The following is a 27243-nucleotide window of genomic DNA, read 5'->3' on the forward strand; positions in this document are numbered from 1 at the left end:
AAAAGTGACAGATATTCTATAGACATTACATATACAGTCGTGGCCAAAAGTTTTGAGAATGACACAAATATAAATTTTCACAAAGTCTGCTGCCTCAGTTTGTGTGATGGCAATTTGCAAATACTCCAGAATGTTATGAAGAGTGATCAGATGAATTCCAATTAATTGCAAAGTCCCTCTTTGCCATGCAAATGAACTGAATCCCCCAAAACATTTCCATTGCATTTCGGCACTGCTACAAAAGGACCAACTGACATCATGTCAGTGATTCTCTCGTTAACACAGGTGTGAGTGTTAACGAGGACAAGGTCCGGCCTTGGTGATTGAGTTTGAATAACAGACTGGAAGCTTCAAAAGGAGGGAGATGCTTGGAATCATTGTTCTTCCTCTGTCAATCATAGTTAACTGCAAGGAAACACGTGCCGTCATCATTGCTTTGCACAAAAAGGGCTTCACATGCAAGGATATTGCTGCCAGTAAGATTGCACCTAAATCAACCATTTATCGGATCATCAAGAACTTCAAGGAGAGCGATTCAATTGTTGTGAAGAAAGCTTCAGGGCGCCCAAGAAAGTCCAGCGAGCGCCAGGACCGAAGCCTAAAGTTGATTCAGCTGCGGGATCGGGGCACCACCAGTACAGAGCTTGCTCAGGAATGGCAGCAGGCAGGTGTGAGTGCATCTGCACGCACAGTGAGGCAAAGACTTTTGGAGGATGGCCTGGTGTCAAGAAGGGCAGCAAAGAAGCCACTTCTCTCCAGGAAAAACATCAGGGACAGACTGATATTCTGCAAAAGGTACAGGGATTGGATTGCTGAGGACTGGGGTAAAGTCATTTTCTCTGATGAATCCCCTTTCTGATTGTTTGGGCCATCCAGAAAAAACTTGTCTGGAGAAGACAAGGTGAGCGCTACCATCAGTCCTGTGTCATGCCAACAGTAAAGCATCCTGAGACCATTCATGTGTGGGGTTGCTTCTCAGCAACTTATAATTTTCACTTACAATTTTGCCTAAGAACACAGCCATGGTTCCAACACATCCTCCGAGAGCAACTTCTCCCAACCATCCAGGAACAGTTTGGTGATGAACAATGCCTTTTTCCAGCTTGATGGAGCACCTTGCCTTAAGGAAAACGTGATGACTGAGTGGCTCGGGGAAACTCCCCAGACGTTAATCCCATTGAGAACTTGTTGTCAATTCTCAAGAGGCGGGTGGACAAACCAAAACCCACAAATTCTGACAAACTCCAAGCATTGATTATGCAAGAATGGGCTGCCATCAGTCAGGATGTGGCCCAGAAGTTAATTGACAGCATGCCAGGGCGGATTGCAGAGGTCTTGAAAAAGAAGGGTCAACACTGCAAATATTGACTCTTTGCATCAACTTCATGTAATTGTCAATAAAAGCTTTTGACACTTATGAAATGCTTGTAATTATACATCAGTATTCCATCGTAACATCTGGCAAAAATATCTAAAGACATTAAAGCAGCAAACTTTGTGGAAATTAATATTTGTGTCATTCTCAAAACTTTTGGCCACAACTGTACTGTTATAACCCCTCTCACTCACCGTTGAAGGTATGTATGTCCATCACCATATTTCCTCTCCTCTGATTGGTTGTCCACTCCAGCTGGGAGGGGGGGTGAAGGCGGGAGGCAGGGGAGGGTAACTTGAGGGAGGTGAGGAGTTTGTGCTGGCACAGAGAACGATATTCACCTGGACCATTGTCAGATACATACCTGTTCACATGGGAGACAGAGAAACACAGACTTACATACCTGCACATGTAACACAAAACCAAAGAACCAAGAAGATAATGGATGACAAAGTGATAACATATTTTAATGCCTTTCTTCTAGTACTACACAAAGCACATGTTTAACCACTCCAAAAACATCACTGGGCTGCTTACTTGAGCAAGGGTTTGTCCAGGGCTGGGGAGGGGGTGAATGTACTAAGGCAGTAGGCCAGTAACAACCAGCCCCGCAGCGCCACCTCCTCTGACTCCCTGCCCCAGGTGGTGTGGGCCAGCTGGGCTAGGATCTCATCCCTCAGGGGGGGTCTAGTCTGGCCCTGCTCCACAATGTAGTTCCCCAACATCTGCTCCTGCCAGCCACTCAGATCACTGTCCCCTGCAAAACGCAGTATCTGAGGAGGGAATGACGGGGATATAGAGGGAGATGACATGAAGTTAAGATAACACCAGCACCATACTGTAAGCATCTGTCTTCTTGTCCCTATATCAGTGTGTGTGCACATGTGTGTCCAGTACTGACCAGTTTGTGGATCTCCAGAGCGGTTTGAGCATCTTCAGGCTCCAGAGAGGTCAGCGGTCGCTGGAGGGAGTAGCCCTGTGGCTGACACCAGCCATCCTTCAGTGTGGCGTTGGCGTATCGTGAGAAGGGGTAGCTGTCGATATCGAGGGGCAGGATTAGGGTGTTTTGTGCTTTCACCTGTGGAGGTGCCACCTCTGTCACCCCTGATACGTGCTGCCGCCCTGGTGGAGAGACACAGAACTAGATTCACACACAGAGAACACCTTGGGTCCAGTCCAACAACAACCTGTCGTTTACTTGTTCTGTTTGCAGAGCAGAAGAAGTCAGATAAAAGCGTTATGTTCTACATAAATGGTTTAGCCAATCCCAGCCCTCCTCAACCTGTCTTCTCTATTCCCAGCACTGCTCTCACTCACCTGCTGCGCTGCGTAGTCTGGCCGATAGCTCAGCCGGAATCTCCAACGTTCTCACATCCTGGAAAAGGGAAATATCAGGAAGGAGTAGTTTATTAGACCAGAGGCTCCTTTTAAATATACGGCTCTGAATTCTATATCTAATAACATACTTCAATTGGAATAGATTTTGTACAGGTGTTAAGAAACAAACTGTAGTTAGCTCCCACCATTCCTGTAGAGTACGAATCCGGGGTCTTTGTGGTGATGGTACTTTTCACCGTTCTCCTCTCATTGCTGTCTTTTTCCTGAGAGCAAACAAACAACACAGCTTCGACTGAGTTGAGCCCCAAGCTATCTATATGATGTTAAATAGTTTTCATCCAATCAGGAGAGGCTGAGCACTGATAGGCAGTGAGGACCCCTCCTTTCAATATAACAGAAACCAAACGGACAACCCATGAAAACACAGCTGTCAAAGTTTACACAAACAGGAATCAGCAATTAATTTCATAAATTCAATTATATCCAGCCTTTTGTCAATTATTTCCCAGCTTGTGAATAAACCTTCGACTGTTTTTCTCCAGGTGTTTCTCCTGTACCTGTCATCAGGTGTGCTTATTCTACCTGCTCAGGAGAGGCGTGAAGAGGTCTGTCAGGTAAACAGACTATGGACAGAGAGAGAGAGAGTCCAGTGCTATTCTCAGTCACACAACCTGCTATATATCCCAGCTGCTTTCCCTCCGCCCACAATACAAGCCACACGGATACTGGAGTCCAGAATGCAATCCTTTATCTTATGGTTTACAGCCTGAGCTCGATACAGCTAAAGGTGTTCCCTCATATCCCTGTGAACGTATCATCCTGTACTCTTCTGTTAGGATGCACGTAGATCCCTTGTCAATGGATCTACTGAGATGTATTGATGGGTGTGTGTGGGTTACACAGTACACAAACAAAGAAACACACAAACAAAATGTAGTTTTATGCTGAGGTGCATGGGTGCACACACACACACACACACACACACACACACACACACACACACACACACACACATACGCACGCACGCACACGCACGCAAAGACAATGTAGTTTCCTGATTAAGAGATTTGCTGATGTGATTGCTGGGTGGTTAATGGGTGCTGTCAGTTTACTAAACGTGTGTCAGCTACATCTGTTGCAATTAAAAGCGATAGTCCACTAGAGTATCTGTATCGTAATCCTTTCATTAATCCACCACATTTGGTATGTTGGGGACAATATCAATATCTATACATCCATTCCTGTAACGGGGTGTGACTGATTGTCGGGAAGTCAGGCGCAGGAGAGCAGAGATGGGTGACAACAGGAGACCTTTAATATACACCCTGGCCCAAAGGCACAGGAGAGGCAGCACAAAGCACAACCACGGTAACATGAACCGGATAAACAACAAAAACAAACCTAGGTTTGAAACAAACCTAGCGCAAGCCAGCCTGTAGCTTAACACCCTACACAAAGAACAATTCCACACACAGACATGGGGGAAACAGAGGGTAATATACATTTAGTCTGATGAGGGAATGTGAACCAGGTGTGCGGGAAAACAAGACAAAACAAATGGAAAATGAAAGGTGGAGCGGCAATGGCGAGAAGACTGGTGACGTCGACTGCCGAAAGCCGCCCGAACAAGGAGAGGGATCGACTTCGGCGGAAGTCGTGACAATTCCACAGAGTTTGAATTCCACATTACTTATCAAGTAATATACATATATAATATATATATATATATACCTTCAGAAAGTATTAGTAAAAAAATGATTGAGATTTTGTGTCAATGGCTTCCATACCCATAATGTCAAAGTTGAAAATGAAAAGCTGAAATGACAGTAACTATACAAGCCTCAATAAGTTCAGGAGTAAAAATGTGCTTAACGTGGATTTTTGAAAGACTTCCTCATCTCTGTACCCCACACATTGATCTGTAAGGTCCCTCAGTTGAGGAGTGAATTTCAAACACAGATTCAACCACAAAGACCAGGGTGGTTTTCTCAATGCCTCAGTGCCTCGCAAAGGCCACCCATTGGTAGATGGGTAAAAACAAAAGCTGACATTGAGGTTATTAATTACACTTTGGGTGGTGTATCAATACACCCGGGCACTACAAAGACACAGGCGTCCTTCCTAACTCAGTTGCCGGAAGGAAGGAAACCGCTCAGGGATTTAATCACGAGGCCAATGATGACTTTAAAATAGTTACAGAGTTTAAAGGCTGTGATAGGAGAAAACTGAGGATGGATCAACAACACTGAACTTACTCCACAATACTAATCTAAATGACAGTGAAAAAATCAAGCCTGTACAGACTAAAAAATACCCCAAAACATGCATCCTGTTTACAATAAGGCACTAAAGTAAAACTGCAAAAACAATGTGGGAAAGAAATGACCTTTCAAAAAAAATAAGTATTTAGTCAGCCACCAATTGTGGAAGTTCTCCCACTTAAAAAGATGAGAGACGCCTGTAATTTTCATTATAGGTACACTTCAACTATGACAGACAAAATGAGGGGGAAAAAATCCACAAAATCACATTGTAGGATTTTTAATGAATTTATTTGCAAATTATGGTGGAAAATAAGTATTTGGTCAATAACAAAAGTTTATCTCAATACTTTGTTATATACCCTTTGTTGGCAATGACAGAGGTCAAACGTTTTCTGTAAGTCTTCACAAGGTTTTCACACACTGTTGCTGGTATTTTGGCCCATTCCTCCATGCAGATCTCCTCTAGAGCAGTGATGTTTTGGGGCTGTTGCTGGGCAATACGGACTTTCAACTCCCTCCAAAGATTTTCTATGGGGTTGAGATCTGGAGACTGGCTAGGCCACTCCAGGACCATGAAATGCTTCTTACGCAGCCACTCCTTCGTTGCCTGGGCGGTGTGTTTGGGATCATTGTCATGCTGAAAGACCCAGCCACGTTTCATCTTCAATGCCCTTGCTGATGGAAGGAGGTTTTCATTCAATATCTCACGATACATGGCCCCATTCATTCTTTCCTTTACACGGATCAGTCGTCCTGGTCCCTTTGCAGAAAAACAGCCCCAAATCATGATGTTTCCACCCCCATGATTCACAGTAAGTATGGTATTCTTTGGATGCAACTCAGCATTCTTTGTCCTCCAAACACGACGAGTTGAGTTTTTACAAAAAGTTCTATTTTGGTTTCATCTGACATTCTCCCAATCTTCTTCTGGATCATCCAAATGCTCTCTAGCAAACTTCAGACGGGCCTTGACATGTACTGGCTTAAGCAGGGGGACACGTCTGGCACTGCAGGATTTGAGTCCCTGGCGGCGTAGTGTGTTACTGATGGTAGGCTTTGTTACTTTGGTCCCAACTCTGCAGGTCATTCACTAGGTCTCCCCGTGTGGTTCTGGGATTTTTGCTCACTGTTCTTGTGATCATTTTGACCCCACGAGGTGAGATCTTACGTGGATCCCCAGATCGAGGGAGATTATCATTGGTCTTGTATGTCTTCCATTTCCTAATAATTGCTCCCACAGTTGATTTCTTCAAACCAAGCTGCTTACCTATTGCAGATTCAGTCTTCCCAGCCTGGTGCAGGTCTACAATTTTGTTTCTGGTGTCCTTTGACAGCTCTTTGATCTTGGCCATAGTGGAGTTTGGAGTGTGACTGTTTGAGGTTGTGGACAGGAGTCTTTTACACTGATAACAAGTTCAAACAGGTGTCATTAATACAGGTAACGAGTGGAGGACAGAGGAGCCTCTTAAAGAAGAAGTTACAGGTCTGTGAGAGCCAGAAATCTTGCTTGTTTGTAGGTGAGCAAATAATTATTTTCCACCACAATTTGCAAATAAATTCATTAAAAATCCTACAATGTGATTTTCTGTCTGTCATAGTTGAAGTGTACCTATGATGAAAATTACAGGCCTCTCTCATCAAGTTTGAGAACTTGCACAATTGGTGGCTGACTAAATACTTTTTTGCCCCACTGTAAATCCAACACAACACATCACTGTGTACCACTCATATTTTCAATCATGGTGGTGGCTGCATCACGTTATGGGTATGCTTGTCATCGGGTTAGATTGGATGTTAGATTGGATGTTTATTTAGTGACATGCACAGGGTCACAGATGCGGTAAAATAGCACCAACAATACAGGTGTGAATAAAACAATAAAATAAATACAGAATTATAATAATATATAATAATATACACATAATATATCGTTCATTGACAGATATACATTGCAGTTGCTTAGCAAGACGACGTTGAATGTTTCTGAGTGGCCTAGTTACAGTTTTGACTTAAATCGACTGGAAAAATCACTGGCAAAAAATGTATAAAAACCCGTTTTCACTTTGCCATTATGGGGTATTGTGTGTAGATGGGTGAGAAAAAACATATATTTAATCGATTTTGAATTCAGGCTATAACAATAAAATGTGAAATAAGTCAAGGGGTAGGAATACTTCCTGAAGGTACATGGTACTAAGTGTTCACAACAGCTCTACCAGGTGATCGATAGCCTCTCTTTCTTTCTCCCTGGCCCGTCATCATGACAACAGCGTCCATAGTCCAAGTCCCATAAAACAATAACAGCCAATGAGACTCAATAACCAGCACCCAAAGGGAAGTGAAAAAAAGTAAACTAAACCGCTCTAATAGATGAACACGGAGAAAAATTAAATGAACAACAATAGATTCGAGAAAAATAAAGGAGAAGACCACCTTCACCATCATCCACCTTAACAGCAAACAAAAACTAAACATTGGCAATAGTATCCTCTCTCTTACTTCCTGTCATTCTTGCTCCCTCTTTCTCGCTTTCACCCTCTCCCTCCATCTCTCTCTTCTTCCCCTAAACTCTCAAAATGTCAATACAGCCCCGAAGAAGATGCAGTATTGTCAAGAATGAAAAAGCCTATTGATAAAAGAAGCAATACCTACCTGTTAATAACCCTGTATTAGTCCAGAGAGGCAGAACTGGCGGAAGGAGAGATGCCACAGCCTCTTACTTCAGTAATATGGGTTAAAGTCCAAGACAGGAAGGGTGTGCGTGCGTGTGTATGAGGAACACGAAACAGAGAGAGAATGGTTATGGAAAGAATATAGAAGGTGGTAAGTGTAGGTAAATTGGACAAGGACAGGAGGTAACTGAAATATTTCGGTGACCACGACCTGTTCACATCACATTACACTATAAAAAAAATGTTGCAGGCATTGTGTTACTTAATTAGGGTTGTTTTCTTTAAAAATAACCGGGTTGGGTTGTTGATGATGGGTTATTGAGATATGACCCAGTGGGTCAGATTAGAAGGCTGGAGCCGTAGTTTAGAAGGGGTGTGGCTTTTAGGACATAATTTTTGGCCACTCATGATAGCAAATATAATTCTGGTTAATCTGTTCTGTTGTTATCCCGTTTGTGACTTTAATGAGATTTACACTAGTGTATAAGTCCCTTATGACCTTTAGAGCATATTGTAATTTTGGGGTAGATGCCACTTTGTTACAACATGTAAATAATAACATTATTAATTTAGTTTAAGAATATGTAATGTGCAAAAAAATATTAAAGGAACATTTGAATTTGCAGTGTACATACTTTAAAAAGAAGTGTACAAACGTAACATGCGGAATAGGATACGTCAACCCAACCTGAAAGGGAACCCCAGAACTGATTCCAACACGTGGATTTATTCATGCAACCCAGACAAAACAAACAAAACAGTGTGTGTTCTATCTCATATTTACCCAACGCTGGTTATCAAATAACCCAAATTGGTTTGTTTTTAACACGTACTTTTTTTAGAATGTACCTGGCAGTGATGCAGGGGGGGAACAGCAGGCTACCTGGTTACACATTCACTTCAATTCACCCCTGATGCCTTTCTTCTCAAAGATCAATTGTAGGATCAAAAACACACATTTCCTATAACTACATTCATAAACAGTCACCTGTTCTTGCCAGGTAAGTTACTGAAGGGAACACTAAGTCAATAAATATTCTCTGAAACAGTAGAGATTCACCCCAATCTAAATGTAATTACACATAAATAAAGTCACACCCAACCTCATAACATGCTGGTTTAATAACCATAGAAAATAGAACACTCCAATTGAATTTACAGGATTCTCTATAAACAGGAAGTGACTGTACGTAACCCCCGGATCAACGTTAGGGACACCCCGGCTCTCCCCAAACACAAAGATATGAATTTCAAAACCACAAACACTCTGTCAAGACAAAGACTTGAACTCATTCTAATCCTGAAGTTCTCACACAATCAACTAAATTCCTCAGAATTCAAAGTCTCTTTGGGATGAAAATGAACCAGGCTTTATTGATTCAGCCATGACTGAGGTGAACATAAACATGAGTGATGAACACCAACAGGTAATACCAAAGCCACGTTCATACTACATTGTTGAACTTAGAAAAGGCAGGCTTCCTCGCTGGTCCATAGGATAAAACTACAGCAGTAGGTTACATGAGATATTATATATATTATTATATATTATGATACCACAACAGTATCAAGATGCATTACAATATGCATTCAGGTAGAATATGGAAGGTCATGATGAAACGACATCAGGGTGGGAGAGAGAGGGGAGGGGTACACATTCCTCCATTACACCTGTGATGGGGTTTCTTACCTACTGGTGTTGTGCAACAGAATGGATTGAGGAAATAATGTATAGCCCTATGTATAAAGTCTGCATATAATCAACATAATATGGTGGCCAAGTAACACGGTCATTGACTTAGTTATGAATCAGCTGGTTATTTCCTGTATGTGTGTGTACGGGTGTGTATGGGTGTGTATGGGTGTGTGTGTGTACATGTGCTGGTGTATCTTACCCTTCACTGTCATCTCTTGCTAGTGTTCCTGGTGATCATCAGAGCAGCCCAGAAATGAGTGAAGCCCAGTTGTGTCTGCAGATGAACTCTCTGATGTTCCAGATGAACCCTCTGATGTTCCAGATGAACCCTCTGATGTTCCAGATGAACCCTCTGATGTTCCAGATGAACCCTCTGATGTTCCAGATGAACCCTCTGATGCTCCAGATGAACCCTCTGATGTTCCAGATGAACCCTCTGATGTTCCAGATGAACCCTCTGATGTTCCAGATGAACCCTCTGATGTTCTATCCAGCTGCCCAGGTATGAAAAATGACTGTTGCTTCTACATTGATAAAGTTTGATCATAAAGTTACTGGTCCCCTCCCCCATGTCAAACACTGGGATTCATTATTAATTAAGGGACAAGGTGACATCACCATAACTAATTTTAATACACCAATGGTAACATGGCGTGTTTGCAGAGGGGTGTGGTTTATATCGCTAGATAGCTACTCTTCTGGTGCCAAAATTTGACTGCAGGGTGTCAGCAAATATAAATAAAAGTTTACTCTATTTATCTATGGCAAAGGTACTGTGAGGGAAATCTTCTGTTAAACCCTACTAATGCTTGTGTACTAAAATGTCCTTATTTAAGCCTAGGCATTGGGCTTGAGTTTCTTTAACTAACTCATATAAGTTAAGTAACAACGATTATTAAGATGTCTTATCTGTACAAAATGCTTATATGATTGAACTGTTGAGACTCTTGTTATTAGAATGTCTTGTCAGGATTTGGCCAGGATTGTTCCGGTTTTGGCCCCTATATGCCTCCAATGTGCTTTTTGACCCTTTTGTTTTCCCTTGTTTCCAGTTATTATTTGCACCTGTGCCTCGTTTCCCTTGAATGTATTTAAACCCTTAGTTTTCCTCAGTTCTTTGTTCTGTGATTGAATGTTAGCACCCAGCGATGCTGTGAACATTTGTTGCTCCAGTTGGACTCTCTTGTGATACTGTTTTTGTTCTCATTTATTTAGGATTATCTTTTGAGGCTGTTGTCTGCTGTACCTACCACCTTGTGGATTTACCTTTTGACTTGGATTACCTTTGTTCTCTTGGAATTACTTCTGACGTTGTGGATTTATATTTTTGCTGAACTTTCCTTTTTACTTTATTAAAACACAGTTTCAAGTATTGCTGTGTCTGCCTCATCTTCTGGGTTCTGCCGACTATTAGTGGCTCAGTTTGCTAAGTGACTGTTTCTCACACCGGAGAACCGAGTCTGTAACCGAGTCTTGACATGTCTCCTTTCTGACTCTGGTGTTGGCAGGTGCACTTCCTCCCTCATATGGACCTCTGTCACCTTGGGTCCAGAGTGGGGAGAAGTCAGTCTTAACTATTACATGTTCCTGTTGCTATGCAGAATATCAGCAAGGACTATGGCAAAGGAGGTCATAAGGAAACTATGTTTCCATATGTGAACTGTGTGTCTTTATTACATACCATGTGAAGGGATGGCGTGAGTAATGGGGAACAAATCACTTGTCTCCAGTGTCTGTCAGTCACCTCCTCCTAGGGGGAGACCGTTTCTACCTTGAACTAGGGGAGAACAAAGTAACAACAAATGCCCTAACTTCTTAGTACTGAACAAAACAAGTTATTTGTATTTTGCGTCCCAGGTCTGGCACAGGATGTGTGGGAATAGTGTTTGGAACCATTGCACATCATATCTGAAGTTGCACCTATCCTGACCTATCCTGAGATAGCTTCTAGGTTATATACTAACTCCACTCAGGGGCCTCTCACTCCACCACCCGTGGGGGAAGGGCGACCAGCCTCCTTGTTATAACAAGCCTCCTTATAAGTATTTTAATAAAACTAATACCTTGATCATTTTACCTCTACTCATTATTGATTAAGGGTAGAATTTCCACCACATTCTTGGCGAGCTTGCCAGGAGGTGTAACTAAACCCGTTCCTGAGGACCTGGGTAAAACTGTGCACAGGGGGCTCCAAATTGAGACCACAGGGAAGCTGCACTGCTGAGGAGGAGCAGACTGAGACCTGCCTAAGGATCCAACAGGAAGACTTGGCGGGTGGATACCACCTCCGAACATGGATCGAAGGAGAGGTGAGATTAAATTAATTTAATCAGTAGGGTGAAGAAAATAATAAAGAAAAATAACAAAACATCACTGTTCTAGAGGAGATCTGCATGGAGGAATGGGCCAAAATATGGGCCAAAATACCAGCAACAGTGTGTGTGAACCTTGTGAAGACGTACAGAAAACGTTTGACCTCTGTTTGACTGTCATTGCCAACAAAGAGTATATAACAAAGTATTGAGAAACTTTTGTTATTGACCAAACCCTTATTTTCCACCATAATTTGCAAATAAATTCATAAAAAATCCTACAATGTGATTTTCTGGATTTTTTTTCTCATTTTGTCTGTCATAGTTGAAGTGTACCTATGATTAAAATTACAGGCCTCTCTCATATTTTTAAGTGGGAGAACTTGCACAATTGGTGGCTGACTAAATACTTTTTTGCCCCACTGTAAGGTTGAAGCATTATATGACTGTCTAAATACTTATGGGATTTTTTCCATCCAGGTAATACATTTAGAGAAACTGCCCTTAATGCCTGAAAAGTTAAATTTTTGCAGCAAGAGATGAGTTGCTATATTTATTTAATAGATCCTTCTCCCATACAGTTACAGTGAATTAAGATGGAATCTCGAAGTAATTTATGTCATACAAAGCCAAATTAGCGTTTGCATCAAACTAATTATCTTTGTGGAGCTACTTTGATGTAGTAAAGTAATAGAAATATGTTGCATGAGAAAAGATCATCTGCTTTTATTACAAGGCACAAGATCGGTTTTTGAGTCAAGGGATGTCGATTTAATTTGTTTGGCTGCTATGATAGATCCATTTTTGCGCATGTGTAAATCTCTGAATAAATTCACTCTCTGTGAATAAACACATCCCCTGTGAGCACACATACCACTCTGAACAAGGTATTTGCCTAAGCAACTAGAGTTGTTGTTGAGGATGGTCTTGGCATTACCAAAACTCTGAAAGATCGGCAGCACCTCCATGGGCTGTCTGAGGTAGTCGTTCCTGCCCTGGGACATAGAGCCGAGATGTGGACTATCCTCTCGGTGGCCTCAGTCTTACCTGATCCACTCTGGCCGCTATAGAAAGACGCAACAGACTGTAGACCAGAGGACAGACCAGTACCGTAGACCAGAGGACAGACCAGTACCGTAGACCAGAGGACAGACCAGTACTGTAGACTAGAGGACAGACCAGTACCGTAGACCAGAGGACAGACCAGTACCGTAGACCAGAGGACAGACCAGTACTGTAGACTAGAGGACAGACCAGTACTGTAGACTAGAGGACAGACCTGTACCGTAGACCAGAGGACAGACCAGTACTGTAGACTAGAGGACAGACCTGTACCGTAGACCAGAGGACAGACCTGTACCGTAGACCAGAGGACAGACCAGTACTGCAGACCAGAGGACAGACCAGTACTGTAGACTAGAGGACAGACCTGTACCGTACTCTAAAGAGAGAAAGAAAGAAACTGGTGCCTCTGACGTACTTTATGACGATCAACTGTTCTTGCGGCGAGCTCTGAGATTGGCTGAAGGCTGCATCAGCGATGACATGGACATGACTGCATCAATACAGACACACCCACAGACTTCCATTAGCAACAGGAGGGTTCCCTTGGCACTAGTTCCTGCTTGTTACTCTGTCATTACTCAGGTTGGTGACATAGTAATAGTAATCGTTGTGTTACAGTGGGGTCATTAGGTGTCACTCTTTTGTATATGTATTTATTATGGACCCCCATTAGTTCCAGCCAAGGCAGCAGCTACTCTTCCTGGGGTTTATTAGGGATCCACATTAGTTCCTGCCAAGGCAGCAGCTACTCTTCCTGGGGTTTATTATGGACCCCCATTAGTTCCTGTCAAGGCAGCAGCTACTCTTCCTGGGGTTTGTTAGGGATCCCCATTAGTTCCTGTCAAGGCAGCAGCTACTCTTCCTGGGGTTTGTTAGGGATCCCCATTAGTTCCTGTCAAGGCAGCAGCTACTCTTCCTGGGGTTTATTATGGATCCCCATTAGTTCCTGTCAAGGCAGCAGCTACTCTTCCTGGGGTTTGTTAGGGATCCCCATTAGTTCCTGTCAAGGCAGCAGCTACTCTTCCTGGGGTTTATTATGGACCCCCATTAGTTCCTGTCAAGGCAGCAGCTACTCTTCCTGGGGTTTGTTAGGGATCCCCATTAGTTCCTGTCAAGGCAGCAGCTACTCTTCCTGGGGTTTATTATGGACCCCAATTAGTTCCTGTCAAGGCATTGCTACTCTTCCTGGGGTTTATTAGGGATCCCCATTAGTTGCTGTCAAGGCAGCAGCTACTCTTCCTGGGGTTTATTAGGGATCCCCTTTAGTCCCTGTCAAGGCAACAACTACTCTGAGGTTTATTAGGGATCCCCATTAGTTGCTGCCAAGGCAGCAGCTACCCTTCCTGGGGTTATTAGGGATTCCCATTAGTTCCTGTCAAGGCAGCAGCTCCTCTTCCTGTTTTTTTTTTAGGAATCTAGGGTCTCTGGGATAATGGTGTTGATTTGAGCCATGATCAGCCTTTCAAAGCAATTCTTGACTACAGACATGAGTGCTACGGGTCGGTAGTCATTTAGCCAATTTTCCTTGTTGTTCTTTGGCACAGGGACTATGGTGGTGTGCTTGAAACAAGTTGGTATTACACTCGGTCAGGGACGAAAATGTCAGTGAAGACACTTGCCAGTTGGTCAGCGCATGCTCAGAGTTCACATCCTGGTAATATGTCTGGCCCTGCAGTCTTGTGAATATTGACCCGTTTAAAGGTCTTCGTCACGTCGGCTACAGAGAGCGTGATCACAGTTATCTAGAACAGCCGAGGCACTCATGCATGCTTCAGTGTTGCTTGCCTCGTAGCAAGCATAGAAGTCATTTAGCTCGTCTGGTAGGGTCGTAACATTAGGAGTTACAGTGACTTCAACCGTTTGCAACGGTTATGGAAATGCTAAGAAAATAAAGGCTTTTCAAATTATGAATTTTCCTCCCATCATTTAACAAGTGTCTTTGTCAGGGTAACCAAGCAATCGTTTTTAAATATTGGGTGTTAATCAATGGGTGGCAGTTGTTTCTAATCCCTTTGTTTTGTTTATGCGGCTCTCGAGCATGTCCTGAGTAGGTTACCTCAGACTCCCAGGGTACTCTCCCATCCTGGCCTGGTCCCCATCCTCACACTGTCCACTTGGTCAGCTTCTCCACTATCTGTTAGGGCAGGAGGGTATCCTGAGGGTAGGGCAGGTTGGGATGGTGCTGGGGTTTTGTATCATGATAATATATCTGCTATGATCACGATAATTGCGACATTGTGATAATGGCTTTCTCTTGATAACTGAGTGAGCCGTATACATAACCAGGCTGTAAGGTTTCCTGTGAGCCATTATCATAAACATTAAACAATCAAATTCATGAATCATCTGTAACCTTTAACACTTGAGGAGGGTGAGGTCTGGTTCCAGCAGGCTGTACTGGCTGGGCTGGTTGTGTTGGCCGGATTCCATTGGCCTTGCCCATGCCCAGCTTGTTTATTCTGGGGAGCATGATGGTGGCTGGAGGGAAGGTGGATTGGGGATCCAGAGACATGGTCATCTTGCGTTTGAGCAGGTGGCTCCCTCCCTCTGCTTGATGGCTTGGAGAGTGAGCCAGTGGGAGACACCAATGGCCTGGGTCACTGCTCAGTTTACTCCTCAGGTTCAACCCTTTGGGCATCTTGCCCTTGATCCAGCCCGAGACATGTCGTAGCGATGAGACGGTCCGTGGGTTTGGCTGCGACTGCATCTGGAGACCTGGCTGTAGCTGCTTCCTCTCTAGGATTTGCCAGCAGCTTACTGGTCCTGTACCAAACAGACGCCATCTTGACTCTGCCCAGGACCGGGCCTATGTTTTTCCTGTTCAGGACAATGTTTCCCTCTCCGTCTCACTCTCCTGTTCCTGTTCTCCTTTGCCAGATGGGCTGTGAGGTCTTTTCTTTTTGCTTTCAGCATCATCATCCGTGATGGGCCTTTGGATGAAGCTGAGGTAGCCTCATCCCCCTGCGTATCCACTGGGGAAGAAGCATCGTTGTCTTTGTCACCTTTCAGAATCAGGGCTCCTTCCTCTGCTCCACTGGCTTTCCGTTTCCCTTTCTCTCTGCTTTAATGGGTTTCTATTGTCACGGATTTGTCAGCCATCTTGGATTTCAGCCCCTTGCTGGGTCAGGGATGCTGGTTGTCAAACTAAGTGGGGAGCCAGGCCCAGCCAATCTGAATGAGTTAACCCACAAAATGGCTTTACTACATAAAATGTTTAGATAACTTAGACAAGTGCACTCGGTCATGTAACGAGCTTGTCAAAGAGAGTCAGTCAACATTAGGACAGAGCTTGACGTTTTACACCCTGATCACCACTTGACACAGGCCATAAGTTAGATGAAGTTTAGCTACTGAACCCATTAGCTACAGGATCACAAGTACCATCATAATTCCTGTACTGTGTAGTGAAGTGTATTACCACACAACATAAGACTTGCTACGATTAACTACCAAAGACAAAAATAATTTCAGGTTTTTGTTATTCGGTTGATGTTAAAACATTTTAATAATTTAGAACACTGCAAAAAAAATAAACACCCTACGTAGTTATGTTTGATCTCAGCTTGAAGTAACACGAGCTGTAGATGGATCTAAATAGGTATTCACGTGTCGCTGGTGAATGAGGGAGTGGAACGGTGAGAGCAGGTGTGTGGTGATGAGACAAGGAAGAGATGGATAGAATGAAAGAGCAGTGCCTTCTCTTGGAAAGAGAGATCTGTGCTCTGGAATGGACAGGCTAAGCTCTATTTCTTGCTTCATTTTCCTCCCCCTCTTCACAGTAAATTATCATCACTTGTTTTTCAGTTGAAGAGCATTATAGTTCATCTACAAAACACACAAGTGAAAATGTTTTACTTATGGACCAGGTAACGGTTTCAACAATATGAAAGGACATTTGATTGGCTTCATGGGTAAACAAATATGCTCTAAACAGCACATTCTGGCAGAGCGTTATAGTTCATAGGGGCCATGGTGCTTTGTCATGTTTGAGCCAACAATAAATCCATTCTCCCTTTCACCGCCATTAGAGAGTGAACGGTCTGTTCTGAGTGCAGCCTTATAGATGTTAAGTTTCAGCAAAGCGATGGTGGACCAGCCAATTAGTGCTGCTCAATTGTTGATCATTAAAACTCTTGGCTGTGCTTGTATGACAACTGATCCCTACTTTATCCACTTCACCGGCCAGCACCAAACTCAGGGTATACCCTCAGGCCATGGCCAACAGATGATCGTACCTTGTTGTGAATGTGCCGATTGAGGGGGAAGAGTCTCAGAGCAAGGCTTGAATCAGCAATCCTAATGTTCAATCATGCAGTCAATAAAGTCCAACTTCATAGAAAGGAACAGACATGAACTCGTGAAAAAACAACTTGTATTCATTTTCCAGCAGGACATTATGTAGTGTGAAAGTTAGCAATCCAAAAATTAGGGTTCTCATACTCAACCATTCACTACAAAAATATATTCTAGAGACCATACAAATGCTAAAATACCCTGCATTTCGGAGAAACAGTACCAAAATATTTCCTTGTAAGATTCGACTATAGCAGCCAACCCCCATTAACAAAACAGGTCCAACTGCAGGCCTAGAATCATCATATAGTACATATATATATATATTAAACATTTGACTACAATATCTTAAAATTACATTCCTAAATTACATTATTCAATGCGGTGTTCAAAACAAAAGACGTTTAACATGATAAAAATGTAAAACCCCCATAGAATGTTGTTCCCCTAGACATTGTGTGCTACACGGTAGTGGACAAGTACCTACGACAGGTTATAACTTATAACTGGTTATTACACCTTAACGAGCCGACGGTGGGGGAGGCAAGGAGGGAGGCCAGTTAGCAAAAAAACGCTTGGGGAGACATTTACGGCACAGTGGTCTTGCACGACTAGTCTGGTAGTCAGATCAGTTTCTGAGGTTGGCTAAAGCAGGGACAGGGCCCGAATACACAAGGAATGCTGATCTAGGATCCGACCATATAATCTTATTATAACCTCAACTGATCCTAGATCATCACTCCTACTCAGAGGCTTTGTGGACATGGCTACCAGGCTGATGTTCTAGGATTAGGTCTGGTTCAAAATTAACTGATCTGATTCCACAGACACTCAGTGTCGCTCTCTCTCGCCCCAAACAATGTCTTGTCAGCATTAGCAACAAACTACCATGTCAAACAGGTCACTTTTTAAACATTCCTGTTGTTTTCTTGTACAGCCCCCCCACATATCTAGATTTTAAGTCGAATCAAAACAAAAATACTAAAATCACAGGTCAAATTAAATCAATTAAAATATGAATAAAAACAAGTCCGTCCCTCCCGATGTCTCCCCGTCTCCGACCGCGTCTCTAGGAGACGAAGGCAAGCAGGCAGGGTTGGGATTGGACGAAACAGAGTTCCACAGGTCAGCTTGGGTTCAAATGGTGAAAGGCTGAAGGTCGGAAGGCCGTGACTGGGGAGGGAGTGGGTGGGTGAGTGAGCAGGGTGTGTTAAATGCAATTATGGCTTGTGTGTGAACTGTGATTGGCTTTGGACAAGCGTGTCAACGGAATGACCATATCAACACCACTGTGTTGCAGGTGTAGAGGTACCAAGTGTAGGAGGGTATTACAGTACAGTGGTTGGTCTCGAGGCACAGCCGGTGGACCCCCTCTCCATCGCTCTCTCTCTATATGGGCTCAAATCACACCCTAGTCCTCATACACTACACCACTCGCCCTATATGGGCTTGGTAAAAAGCAGTGCACTACTTGGGGAATAGAGTGCAATTCGGGACACGGACAGTGAGTCAGTCTTTTTGGGTTGGGGGTGAGGTTTCAGTCTCTGGGGGCTAGGGGTCATGGTTCAGGGGTCAGTAGTGGCAGTATTAGTAGTGTTGGCATAGTTTGCTAGGCAGACTCCATGATGTCTCATGACCAGGAACGACTGTATCAGTCTGAAAGAGAGAGAGAGAACAAGAGATGAGCAAAACAAATGAACAGCCTCAATGCTATCGTCATAGCAATCATCATCACCATTGTGATACTCATCATACCGTTTCAGACCAGGGTACAAATATCTGTTACATTCAAAGTAGGCATTCAGTGGCTGAATATTTTTGTGCCTTAGGAAATACACTTGGAAAATATTTGAAAAAACTAAAATACATCGACTCCCATGCACTTAAAAGCTTGGTATTTGGAAATATACTGAAATATAAACACAATTTATAAAGTGTTGGTCCCATGTTTCATGAGCTGAAATAAAATATTCCAGAATTGTTCCATATGCAAAATACATACATCCCTGTTAGTCAGCTTTTCCCCTTTGCCAGGATAATCCATCCCCCTGACAAGTGTATCAACAAGCTGATTAAACAGCATGATCATTACACAGGTACACCTTGTGATGGACAATAAAAAGCCACTCTAAAATGTGCAGTTGTCACACAACACCACAGATGTCTTGAGGGAACATGCAATTGGCATGCTGACTGCAGGAATGTCCACCAGAAATGTTGCCAGAGAATTGAATGTTAATTTCTCTACCCTGAGCAGTCTCAATGTCGCTTTAGAGAATTTAGCAGTACGTCCAACTGGCCTCATAACCACAGACCACGTGGAACCACACCAGCCCAGGACCTCCACATCTGGGTTCCTACCCTGCGGGATCATCTGAGACCAGCTGATGAAACTGAGGAGTATTTCTGTAAGCAATAAAGCCCGTTTGTGGGGAAAAACTCAATCTGATTAGCTGGGCCCACCAAGGTCCACCTATAGCTGTGCCCCTGCCCAGTCATGTGAAATCCATAGATTAGGTTCTAATTTAATTTATTTCAATTCACTGATTTCCTTATATGAACTGTAACTCAGTAAAACCTTAACTGTTGCATGTTGTGTTGATATTTTTGTTCTGTATAGTTCTAGGTGTGATTAGATGGTCTTCCTTTCTGCAGACTGGGACAAGTATTGCAGCTTAATGTGATCTCTGTCTGGTCATGTTTTTATTCATCTCGGTTAACCCAGAACTAAAAGCTTGTATAATTTGGTCAGATGCTTCGTTATGTGTAGGTAGTGTCTGTCAATGAGAGATTACGTTTTCATAAACTCCTTCCCACTGTAGGCTGGCTGCATTCATTTAAATGGACTGTCATCCTAGTGGGTCTGAGGCCGCGGGGCCAGGTTCTCTGTAAGGTCACTATAAAATATAAATTCAAAATGCTCACTAAAGTAATGCACTGGATCTTGACCAGTCCCGCATCAGAGGACCTGGCCTCGTCCCGCATCAGAGGACCTGGCCTCGTCCCGCATCAGAGGACCTGGCCTCGTCCCGCATCAGAGGACCTGGCCTCGTCCCGCATCAGAGGACCTGGCCTCGTCCCGCATCAGAGGACCTGGCCTCGTCCCGCATCAGAGGACCTGGCCTCGTCCCGCATCAGAGGACCTGGCCTCGTCCCGCATCAGAGGACCTGGCCTCGTCCCGCATCAGAGGACCTGGCCTCGTCCCGCATTAGAGGACTGACATAGCTGTCTAACACGGGCATAAAAAAGTGATAATATTTGAACCCAGTTCTTTACTGATCATATGAAACTCACCTCCATTGGTCAGCACCTTCCCTCCAGCGAGAGCACTCTTCACGTTGTTCTCCAGGAACGTCCTGTAGCAAACAAAAATGAGTACCAACAAAACACATTGGAAGGAGCAGCTAGCCTAGCACTTTAGAGCATTGGGCCAGTAACCTAAAGGTCGCTGGTTCGAATCTCTGAGCTGACTTGGTGAAAAATCTGTCTGTGCCCTTGAGAGAGGCACTTAAATCCTAATTGCTCCAGTAAATTGCTCTGGATAAGAGCATCTGCTAAATGACTCAAATGTATAGTGCCAGTCAAAAGTTTGGACACACCTACAAAGTTGTCAGAGGCAAACGGTGGCGACCTTGAAGAACCTCAAATATATTTTGATTTGTTTAGCACTTTTTTGGTTACAACATGATTCCATATGTGTTTTTTCATAGTTTTAATGTCTTCACTATTATTCTACAATGTACACAATAGTCAAAATAAAGAAACCCTGGAATGAGTAGGTGTTCTAAAACTGCGTAAAATGTAACAGTTTGTCATGAACACTTGGCTTTAGGGACAAATACTCACGGCTGGTATCCTTCTAGAGATTTCTGGATCTCCTGAAGCACAGCTGTAAGGAACAAACAGGTCAGACCACAGACACACAATGATGATTGACAGTTGCCATGAGTTAAGTTGGCTATGATGAAACATGCAGTAGGGTGGTCGTGGGTTGCTATGTAACAGACAGAGCAGTTAAAGTAGACACTTCAACGCGGCTCAGCTGGTGAGATCATGGCAGTAGCAAACATGAAAGTTACTGGTTCAATCCCGCGCAGCGATCACATCCTAAAACATTGCTGTTGGTTACGGTTATGTTCTGCAGGCTACTCACTCTCGTCATTCAGCAAAGCATGCTCCATCACACGTCTAGCAGAGCTCTCTGTAAACAAACAGCACGGCAGGACGCAGTCAGCACATCAAGACACGCAGCATGATCGACAACCAGTGTGTGTGTGTACAAAATGTCATCTTAAAACACACATGCAGCAAGCTGATCAACACAGAACAAGCAGACCGGCTGACAGCCTAACGGAAATCTTCCTACTGTTAGGCACAGACACATGCATGATGTAGTGACATAACTACAGCTAACATTATACTGTAGTTTATATATATTTTACATCTTACCCATGTCATCGGTGTCCCGCGTGGAATTTCTGGAATGACAGAAAAAACACAGTTCAGTAAAACGTGAAAAGATTAGTTGAGTCAAGAAGTCAGTCAGAAAACACTGCTTCCAAAGACGATAGTGAGCACCACTAAAGAGACGCAGTGGGAGTGTACCTGTGTGCCACAGACGGCCCGTCAGGCTGCGCCCGAGGCAGGGTGGTGCCGGGTGTCTGGGAGGGCACCTCCACTAGAGACCTGGGCTCCACCACACAGCGAGCGGACAGAGAGAAACGCTCAAACTCAGATGGAGAGATCAGGTAGAAACCTGGAGAGGAGAAAGAAGACACATGAAATGGAACATGCTTGTGAGAGGTCAAATGTGTGGTTGTCTCTCTCTCGTCCTACCCTGTCCGTGTTTGGTGAAGACACAGGAAGCGATGCCGCTGACGTCCTCTCTGCGGATACAGGGGTACTGGACCTGCAATTTCACCCCCGGCAACGACACCACGTGGAGGTCTCCCTGATTGGTCAGGACGGTGAGGCCACTCTCACCATAGTCCTCCGAGCGGCTGCTGCCGAACCAGGCCACGCCCACCCTGCGCACGCGCGAACCATCGATGGCGGTGAGCTTTAACTTCATCTTAGCGCTCACCTTGGGCAGGGTGAACACCTGGAAACAGACAAACATTACATATTCATTTTAAAGTCTTGGAAGACAAAACATTCCAAGTTTCTTCATCAACCTGTGGCCGAATAAAGTCTCCCCATCAGATGTGTGTGTGTGTTCTCACCTTAAACTGTTCCTCGGATATGACCAGTAGCTGGTGGCAGCCCTGCATGTCAGCTGAGCGGGCCAGGTCGTGGGCCACCTCCAGGGGCTCAGGCAGAGGGGAACCGTGGCCGTCCAACACCACGATGCCCACTACTGGAGCACGGTGCATCAGCTGGATCTCCTTAGCTGAGAGAGATGTACGAGAAGAGAGGGTTGACGGAGGGAGAGAGAAATGGACGAGAGGGTCGACGGAGGGAGAGAGAAATGGACGAGAGGGTCGACGGAGGCACGAGGGAGAGAGATGGAGAGGAGAAAAAGGCATGCTCTCACCAGGGTGGGCGGAGACGGGGTCCTCTGCTCTGCGTTCCACAGGCGGTAGGCGGAGCTGGTAGGCGAATACCGAGCCCCCATTGGTCCCTGCCCAGAGAGAGGGCGTGTGATGGGAGCCTTTAGGAGGAGAGAGGAATGAGCAATACGAGACATCACAAACATTAAATAACCCAAGGTCTGTGTGTGCGTCTTACTGTCTGAGAGGAAGGTGTCAGCGAAGTACAGTGTGCGAACGAGGCCAGTGAAGGAGTCGTCTGAGGATCGAGCCTCTATCTTTCTCTGAACAGGAGCTAACTCCATCTCTGCTAGCTCAGCCTCCAGACGAGCATTGGCCTCCTGCACCTAGACACACACACACACACACACACAGAGGGAGGGAAAGGAGCATGTTTGAGACACTTCCTGGTCTTCAACTGATCTTTAGGAACTTCGTTCAATAAGGATTCATGCAGTCATGTTTTTTTTATAACAAAAAAAATATTACTTTGTTGTTGTTTACCTTAGCAGCGCTGTTGACGTGGTGTTTGCGTAAAGACACTCGGCTGCGTCTGATCCTCCTGAAGGACTGGCGGAGAGACTTCTTAATGCTCTTTACTCTGGACAGAGGACCTTCCATAGCCAGCTGGTCACTGGGGTTCAGAGTACACCTACAGGAGAGGGTTAACACAGTCATCTATATCCCATCTCTGCCACCTGCCGTTATATTGAAGTCATACAGGCAGAAAGTTGCAGAAACACACTCTGACCTGACGAGGACGTTGGTTTTCTGCTGGTAGTCGTAGAGTCCGAAGCCGTGGCTGGTCCCGAAGGTCACGAGTTTCCACTCAGAGTGCAGGGTTAGAGCGGTGACAACAGCAGGAGGCTGACACTGGACCAGGGCAAAGGGCTGGAATCCTGGGGGGAACGTCACCAGCTCCTCCCTCACCTCCAGACGCGTGTGGCCCTGATAGGGACAGATGGTTATAAAAAAACGATATAGAACGTTACCCGAAACGTTATACAATGTATTGGTCCACTCATTGTCTCACTGAAATCCAATCCAATTAAAATTGCATTGCAGTGTTTGACGCCGATTTTTTTATAACGCAACGTTGGTTTTACCTTCCAGCGGAAGCTCTCCTGTCCCTGTAGCAGGTCAGCAACCGTGGCCTCCACAGTCTGTTCCGCTGCCTCATCGTTCAGCTCCAACACCAGGATCTACGGAGGGGAGAGGTCAGACCGTCAGCGCCCTGTTCTGTTGTTAATGACAGGTCATAGAGAAGACTGATGATCCAGTGCTCTATAACGGATGGGAGACCAGTTTCATCAGTTATCATATTACATTACAGGAGAGCCATGCAGACTGGGTCAGGAAAATGGGTCGTTCACTGAATATGTGACTGTATGCGAGCCAAATAGCCCCAGGAAAAGATTGGGGTGGGGAACGAAGACCTCGTGCCAAAGAATGTTGGAAATGAAGACAACAGCAGCAGTAATGCACAAACTAAAAACGCTGCTGCGCTTTGACTAACTGGCCACCAGAGGGAGTAGTGGTTGGTTTTCCCCTGGTCAACTCACCTGTCCAGCAGTGCCAGCTACAGTCAGGTAACCACTGTATTTACACAGGTGGATCTTCTGAACGCCCAGGCGAGGGTCGTCACTGTACGGGTCAAAACAACCCACCTAGGGGGGAAAGAGGCGAGGGGGACATATTAAACACACCGTCTCCAGGTGTGATTCGCCTGGTTATCAGCAGAGTCAGTACACACATTTCCTATAAAACAAACACCTTCCTACAGGGACACCATTATGTTATTACACACACATCACAATGGTGGTAACTCTGGTTATTTATACACACACCCCACCTTTCTGAAAGGTGGCCACTCTCCCTCTGTGCACTGGTTCATGTTGTCATTGGGTTCTGCGTCAGTGAGGAACACCCCTGCCGTGCTCAGCTTGTACATGGGGTACAGACAGACTCCCGACGCATCCCAGAAACGCACCGTGCCGTCCTCGTGCCTAGGAGAGAGGATATTAGGACACATTTGTGAGGATTAACAACCGGAGAAACATGATTTTAACCCTTTGAAACCCTGTTCACGGTCTCCACATAGGATCCATGTTAAATGTTGGTAACTTGTATTGAACAGAAACTGATGAGCTGTGAATGTCCACTGACCCCGTGAGAAGTAGGTCTCGCTGAGGAGCGTCGGGAGACAGGTTCTGTCCTCCTGTTATAGGCCACGGCTAGACAGAGGGAGAGAGAAGGGACGGGGGGAGAAAGCAGATGAGAGAAGGAGAGAAAGAAGTGACAGGTGGAAGAAAGAGGATGAGAGAGTTTATTCAATTTGAGCTCCAATTCAGACTGACTTTCTGCTCAGGTGTTTGCATGCGTGCCTGTATGTGTGGTGCAGCAACTTGCTTGAGCAGTGTGTGTGTGTGTGTGTCTCAACAACCTTCTTAGAGTAGTGTGTGTTCTGCAGTGCTCCAGCAGACAGAACCCTCTCCCACATCTTCAGGGGTATAGCAGAGACATGGTGGGAGCAGGTGATGGCCGAGCAGTGGAGAGGCACCAGGTACGGAGTCTGGATGACTGGCCACCCTTCAGTCTGGAGATCGATCACTACCAACTCCTCCTCTACTAAGACCACCAACGCACTGGGGTCGCCTGGACGGAGGGAGAGGGGTTAGACTGGGTGGGTGTGTGTGTGTGTGTGTGTGTGTGTGTGTGTGTATCCCCCTGCCTTGCTACCTGTATGGTCTGGTCCGTCTCTGATGACGAAGAAGTCGATGATTCTGGAGGTGAAGTCCAGAGCCACGTGTGTTTTACTGTGGATCACACTGATACAGTGTCTGTCTCCATAGCTGGCCCGGGGCATGCCGCCACTGAGGAACAGGAACGGAGGCCTGGACACAAGGAGAAGACAGACGAGCGGATCTTTACATTTGGATTCATGTGGAACAGGTTGATGCAGCGAGAAGGGGCCACAGACAGGAAAGAAACTCACCCTTGTTCTGTAGGGAGCTGGATGATTTTAGAGATGGCCTTACAGGGGAAGTGGCCTGCGCGGGAGAGACAAACCATCCAGTCAATCAACTAACCCATTCATCATTCAACCAATACGGTCCTCAACCCCGTCACTGTGTTCTGTACGGTTCAACAGAGAGGAACAGGATGCTCCCTCACCGTACGGAACTTCAGACTTCTCCGGTTCGCTCGGTGTCCCCTCCCCGTCCACCAGCCAGCGACAGTAGCTCCCGTCGCTATGGGAACTGAGAACATGGCCACCGTCCTCCGTCCACCACACGCTCTCTAGTTGCTAGAGAGACACACAGCCAAACAGGAAGTCAAGTCCAGAGCCCTCGAGACCCAGACACCAACACAGAGAATCACACTGTACCTGAGTAGCGGGGATGTGTTTGACGGCTGAATGGCGCTCCAGGTCCCAGATGACCATGATGCCTCGTCCGTAGCCAATCAGAACCTGGCGTGGGTTGACGGGATTCTCCTGTAAGGACTCTACATGCTCCAAGCTCCTACGACCTCCATAGTCCTCTGGTAAACTACAGAGGGAACGACAGGGTTGGGTTTTTAGCATCGTTATGGATAGCCTAGTGGTTAGAGCGTTGGACTAGTAACAGAAAGGTTGCTGGTTCGAATCCCTGAGCTGGTCGATCTGCCCCTGAACAAAGCAGTTAACCCACTGTTCCCCAGTAGGCCGTCATTGTAAATAAGAAATTGTTCTTAACTGAATTGTCTGGTTAAATAAAAAAAATAACAATGGATCAACTATGGTTGTGTACGTGTGTGAGAGAGAATGTCTGGGAGGTATTGACATCTGTTTAGGGGACAAATATCTCCAACTCAGTGAGCCAATAAAAAGGCAGTACGCGAGTGTGTGTGTGTGTGTGTGTGTGTGTGTGTGTGTGTGTGTGTGTGTGTGTGTGTGTACCTGTTGGTGACATTCTCCAGGCTAATATTCCTCTCCTCTAGTTCTCTGAAGCCCGGTACCTCCACTACGAACACGTGTCCCCCCTCTGTTCCCAGAAACAACATGTCCCCAGAGGAGTGGGTCAGCACTGCCGTCACACGAGTCACACTGGGAGGAGCACTGACGGAGGGAACGAGAGATGGGTACAGTTAACAGGTTAAATCTGCCAAAGACCAAGTTAAAATAATCTGGGCGACTGGGGAGGTTGAGGCCAACAAAACAAGTGTATTAAAATAAGAAGAAATAGGACCCTAAAATACGATATTTAAAACTACTCCCTCAGACACTAGAGGCTACGGTATGATAAAACAATGAAAGCCAAATGACCTGCTCTCTAGCGCAGGAGTATGAAGAACACAATCAGTCAACGGAGGAAAAAGTCAAGGTGTTCATGAAACACAATCTCAAGATGACAGACCGGCGGATGCAACTGGCTGAGCGTTTCAGTGGCAGAGGGAAGGCCCAGTCCCATAGCAGCTATGCTAACTCACTACCAAATGAAGAGAGCTGAACAACACACCCCCTTCTCTATTAATGAACAATTTCCCTGTGAAATAGTTGAGACGACGACATGCCCAGTACCCCACTTTCAAAAGGCACTGAGCAGAGAAGCAGGATGTTCATGTAGTGGTCGATAAACTGTAGGTAAACAACCAAATGTTCAAGGACAGGAAGATTCCAACGTGGCTGAGTGATACCTACATCCTGTTGAAGTAGTCC

The 27243-nt window shown here is 45.1% G+C and overlaps 2 protein-coding genes across 6 annotated transcripts in view; both read right to left on the reverse strand.

Moving 5' to 3' along the window:
* Window positions 1-7734, reverse strand: part of myo15b (myosin XVB) — a 33864-nt gene extending 26130 nt beyond the window's left edge. For 2 of the 3 annotated variants that reach the window (XM_064924349.1, XM_064924347.1), the window contains exons 1-6: window positions 7630-7734; window positions 2899-2976; window positions 2693-2750; window positions 2277-2497; window positions 1913-2148; window positions 1570-1739 (exon numbers count right to left, since the gene is read on the reverse strand). In XM_064924349.1, coding sequence (XP_064780421.1) covers window positions 1570-1739; window positions 1913-2148; window positions 2277-2497; window positions 2693-2750; window positions 2899-2901 — 688 coding nt within the window. In that variant the 5' untranslated portion in view covers window positions 2902-2976; window positions 7630-7734. Of the gene's footprint in view, window positions 1-1569; window positions 1740-1912; window positions 2149-2276; window positions 2498-2692; window positions 2751-2898; window positions 2977-3270; window positions 3374-7629 lie in introns of those variants that run through there. The other variant, XM_064924348.1, reaches the window with a different exon arrangement.
* A 9343-nt stretch (window positions 7735-17077) lies between these two features.
* Window positions 17078-27243, reverse strand: part of LOC135505191 (LLGL scribble cell polarity complex component 2-like) — a 28606-nt gene continuing 18440 nt past the window's right edge. For 2 of the 3 annotated variants that reach the window (XM_064924350.1, XM_064924351.1), the window contains 22 exons: window positions 26485-26643; window positions 25933-26095; window positions 25719-25851; window positions 25540-25594; window positions 25284-25438; window positions 24988-25199; window positions 24711-24778; window positions 24397-24550; window positions 24107-24211; window positions 23651-23746; window positions 23296-23492; window positions 23049-23196; window positions 22744-22891; window positions 22550-22666; window positions 22239-22405; window positions 21853-22117; window positions 21622-21772; window positions 21466-21494; window positions 21170-21217; window positions 20863-20905; window positions 20311-20372; window positions 17078-18671 (listed from right to left, as the gene is read on the reverse strand). In XM_064924350.1, the coding sequence (XP_064780422.1) occupies window positions 18667-18671; window positions 20311-20372; window positions 20863-20905; window positions 21170-21217; window positions 21466-21494; window positions 21622-21772; window positions 21853-22117; window positions 22239-22405; window positions 22550-22666; window positions 22744-22891; window positions 23049-23196; window positions 23296-23492; window positions 23651-23746; window positions 24107-24211; window positions 24397-24550; window positions 24711-24778; window positions 24988-25199; window positions 25284-25438; window positions 25540-25594; window positions 25719-25851; window positions 25933-26095; window positions 26485-26643 (2680 nt within the window). In that variant the 3' untranslated portion in view covers window positions 17078-18666. The remainder of the gene's footprint in view (window positions 18672-20310; window positions 20373-20862; window positions 20906-21169; window positions 21218-21465; window positions 21495-21621; window positions 21773-21852; window positions 22118-22238; window positions 22406-22549; window positions 22667-22743; window positions 22892-23048; window positions 23197-23295; window positions 23493-23650; window positions 23747-24106; window positions 24212-24396; window positions 24551-24710; window positions 24779-24987; window positions 25200-25283; window positions 25439-25539; window positions 25595-25718; window positions 25852-25932; window positions 26096-26484; window positions 26644-27243) is intronic. The other variant, XM_064924352.1, reaches the window with a different exon arrangement.

This window comes from Oncorhynchus masou, chromosome 18, assembly GCF_036934945.1.
Source record: "Oncorhynchus masou masou isolate Uvic2021 chromosome 18, UVic_Omas_1.1, whole genome shotgun sequence".
In the NCBI taxonomy this organism is placed as follows: domain Eukaryota; kingdom Metazoa; phylum Chordata; class Actinopteri; order Salmoniformes; family Salmonidae; genus Oncorhynchus; species Oncorhynchus masou.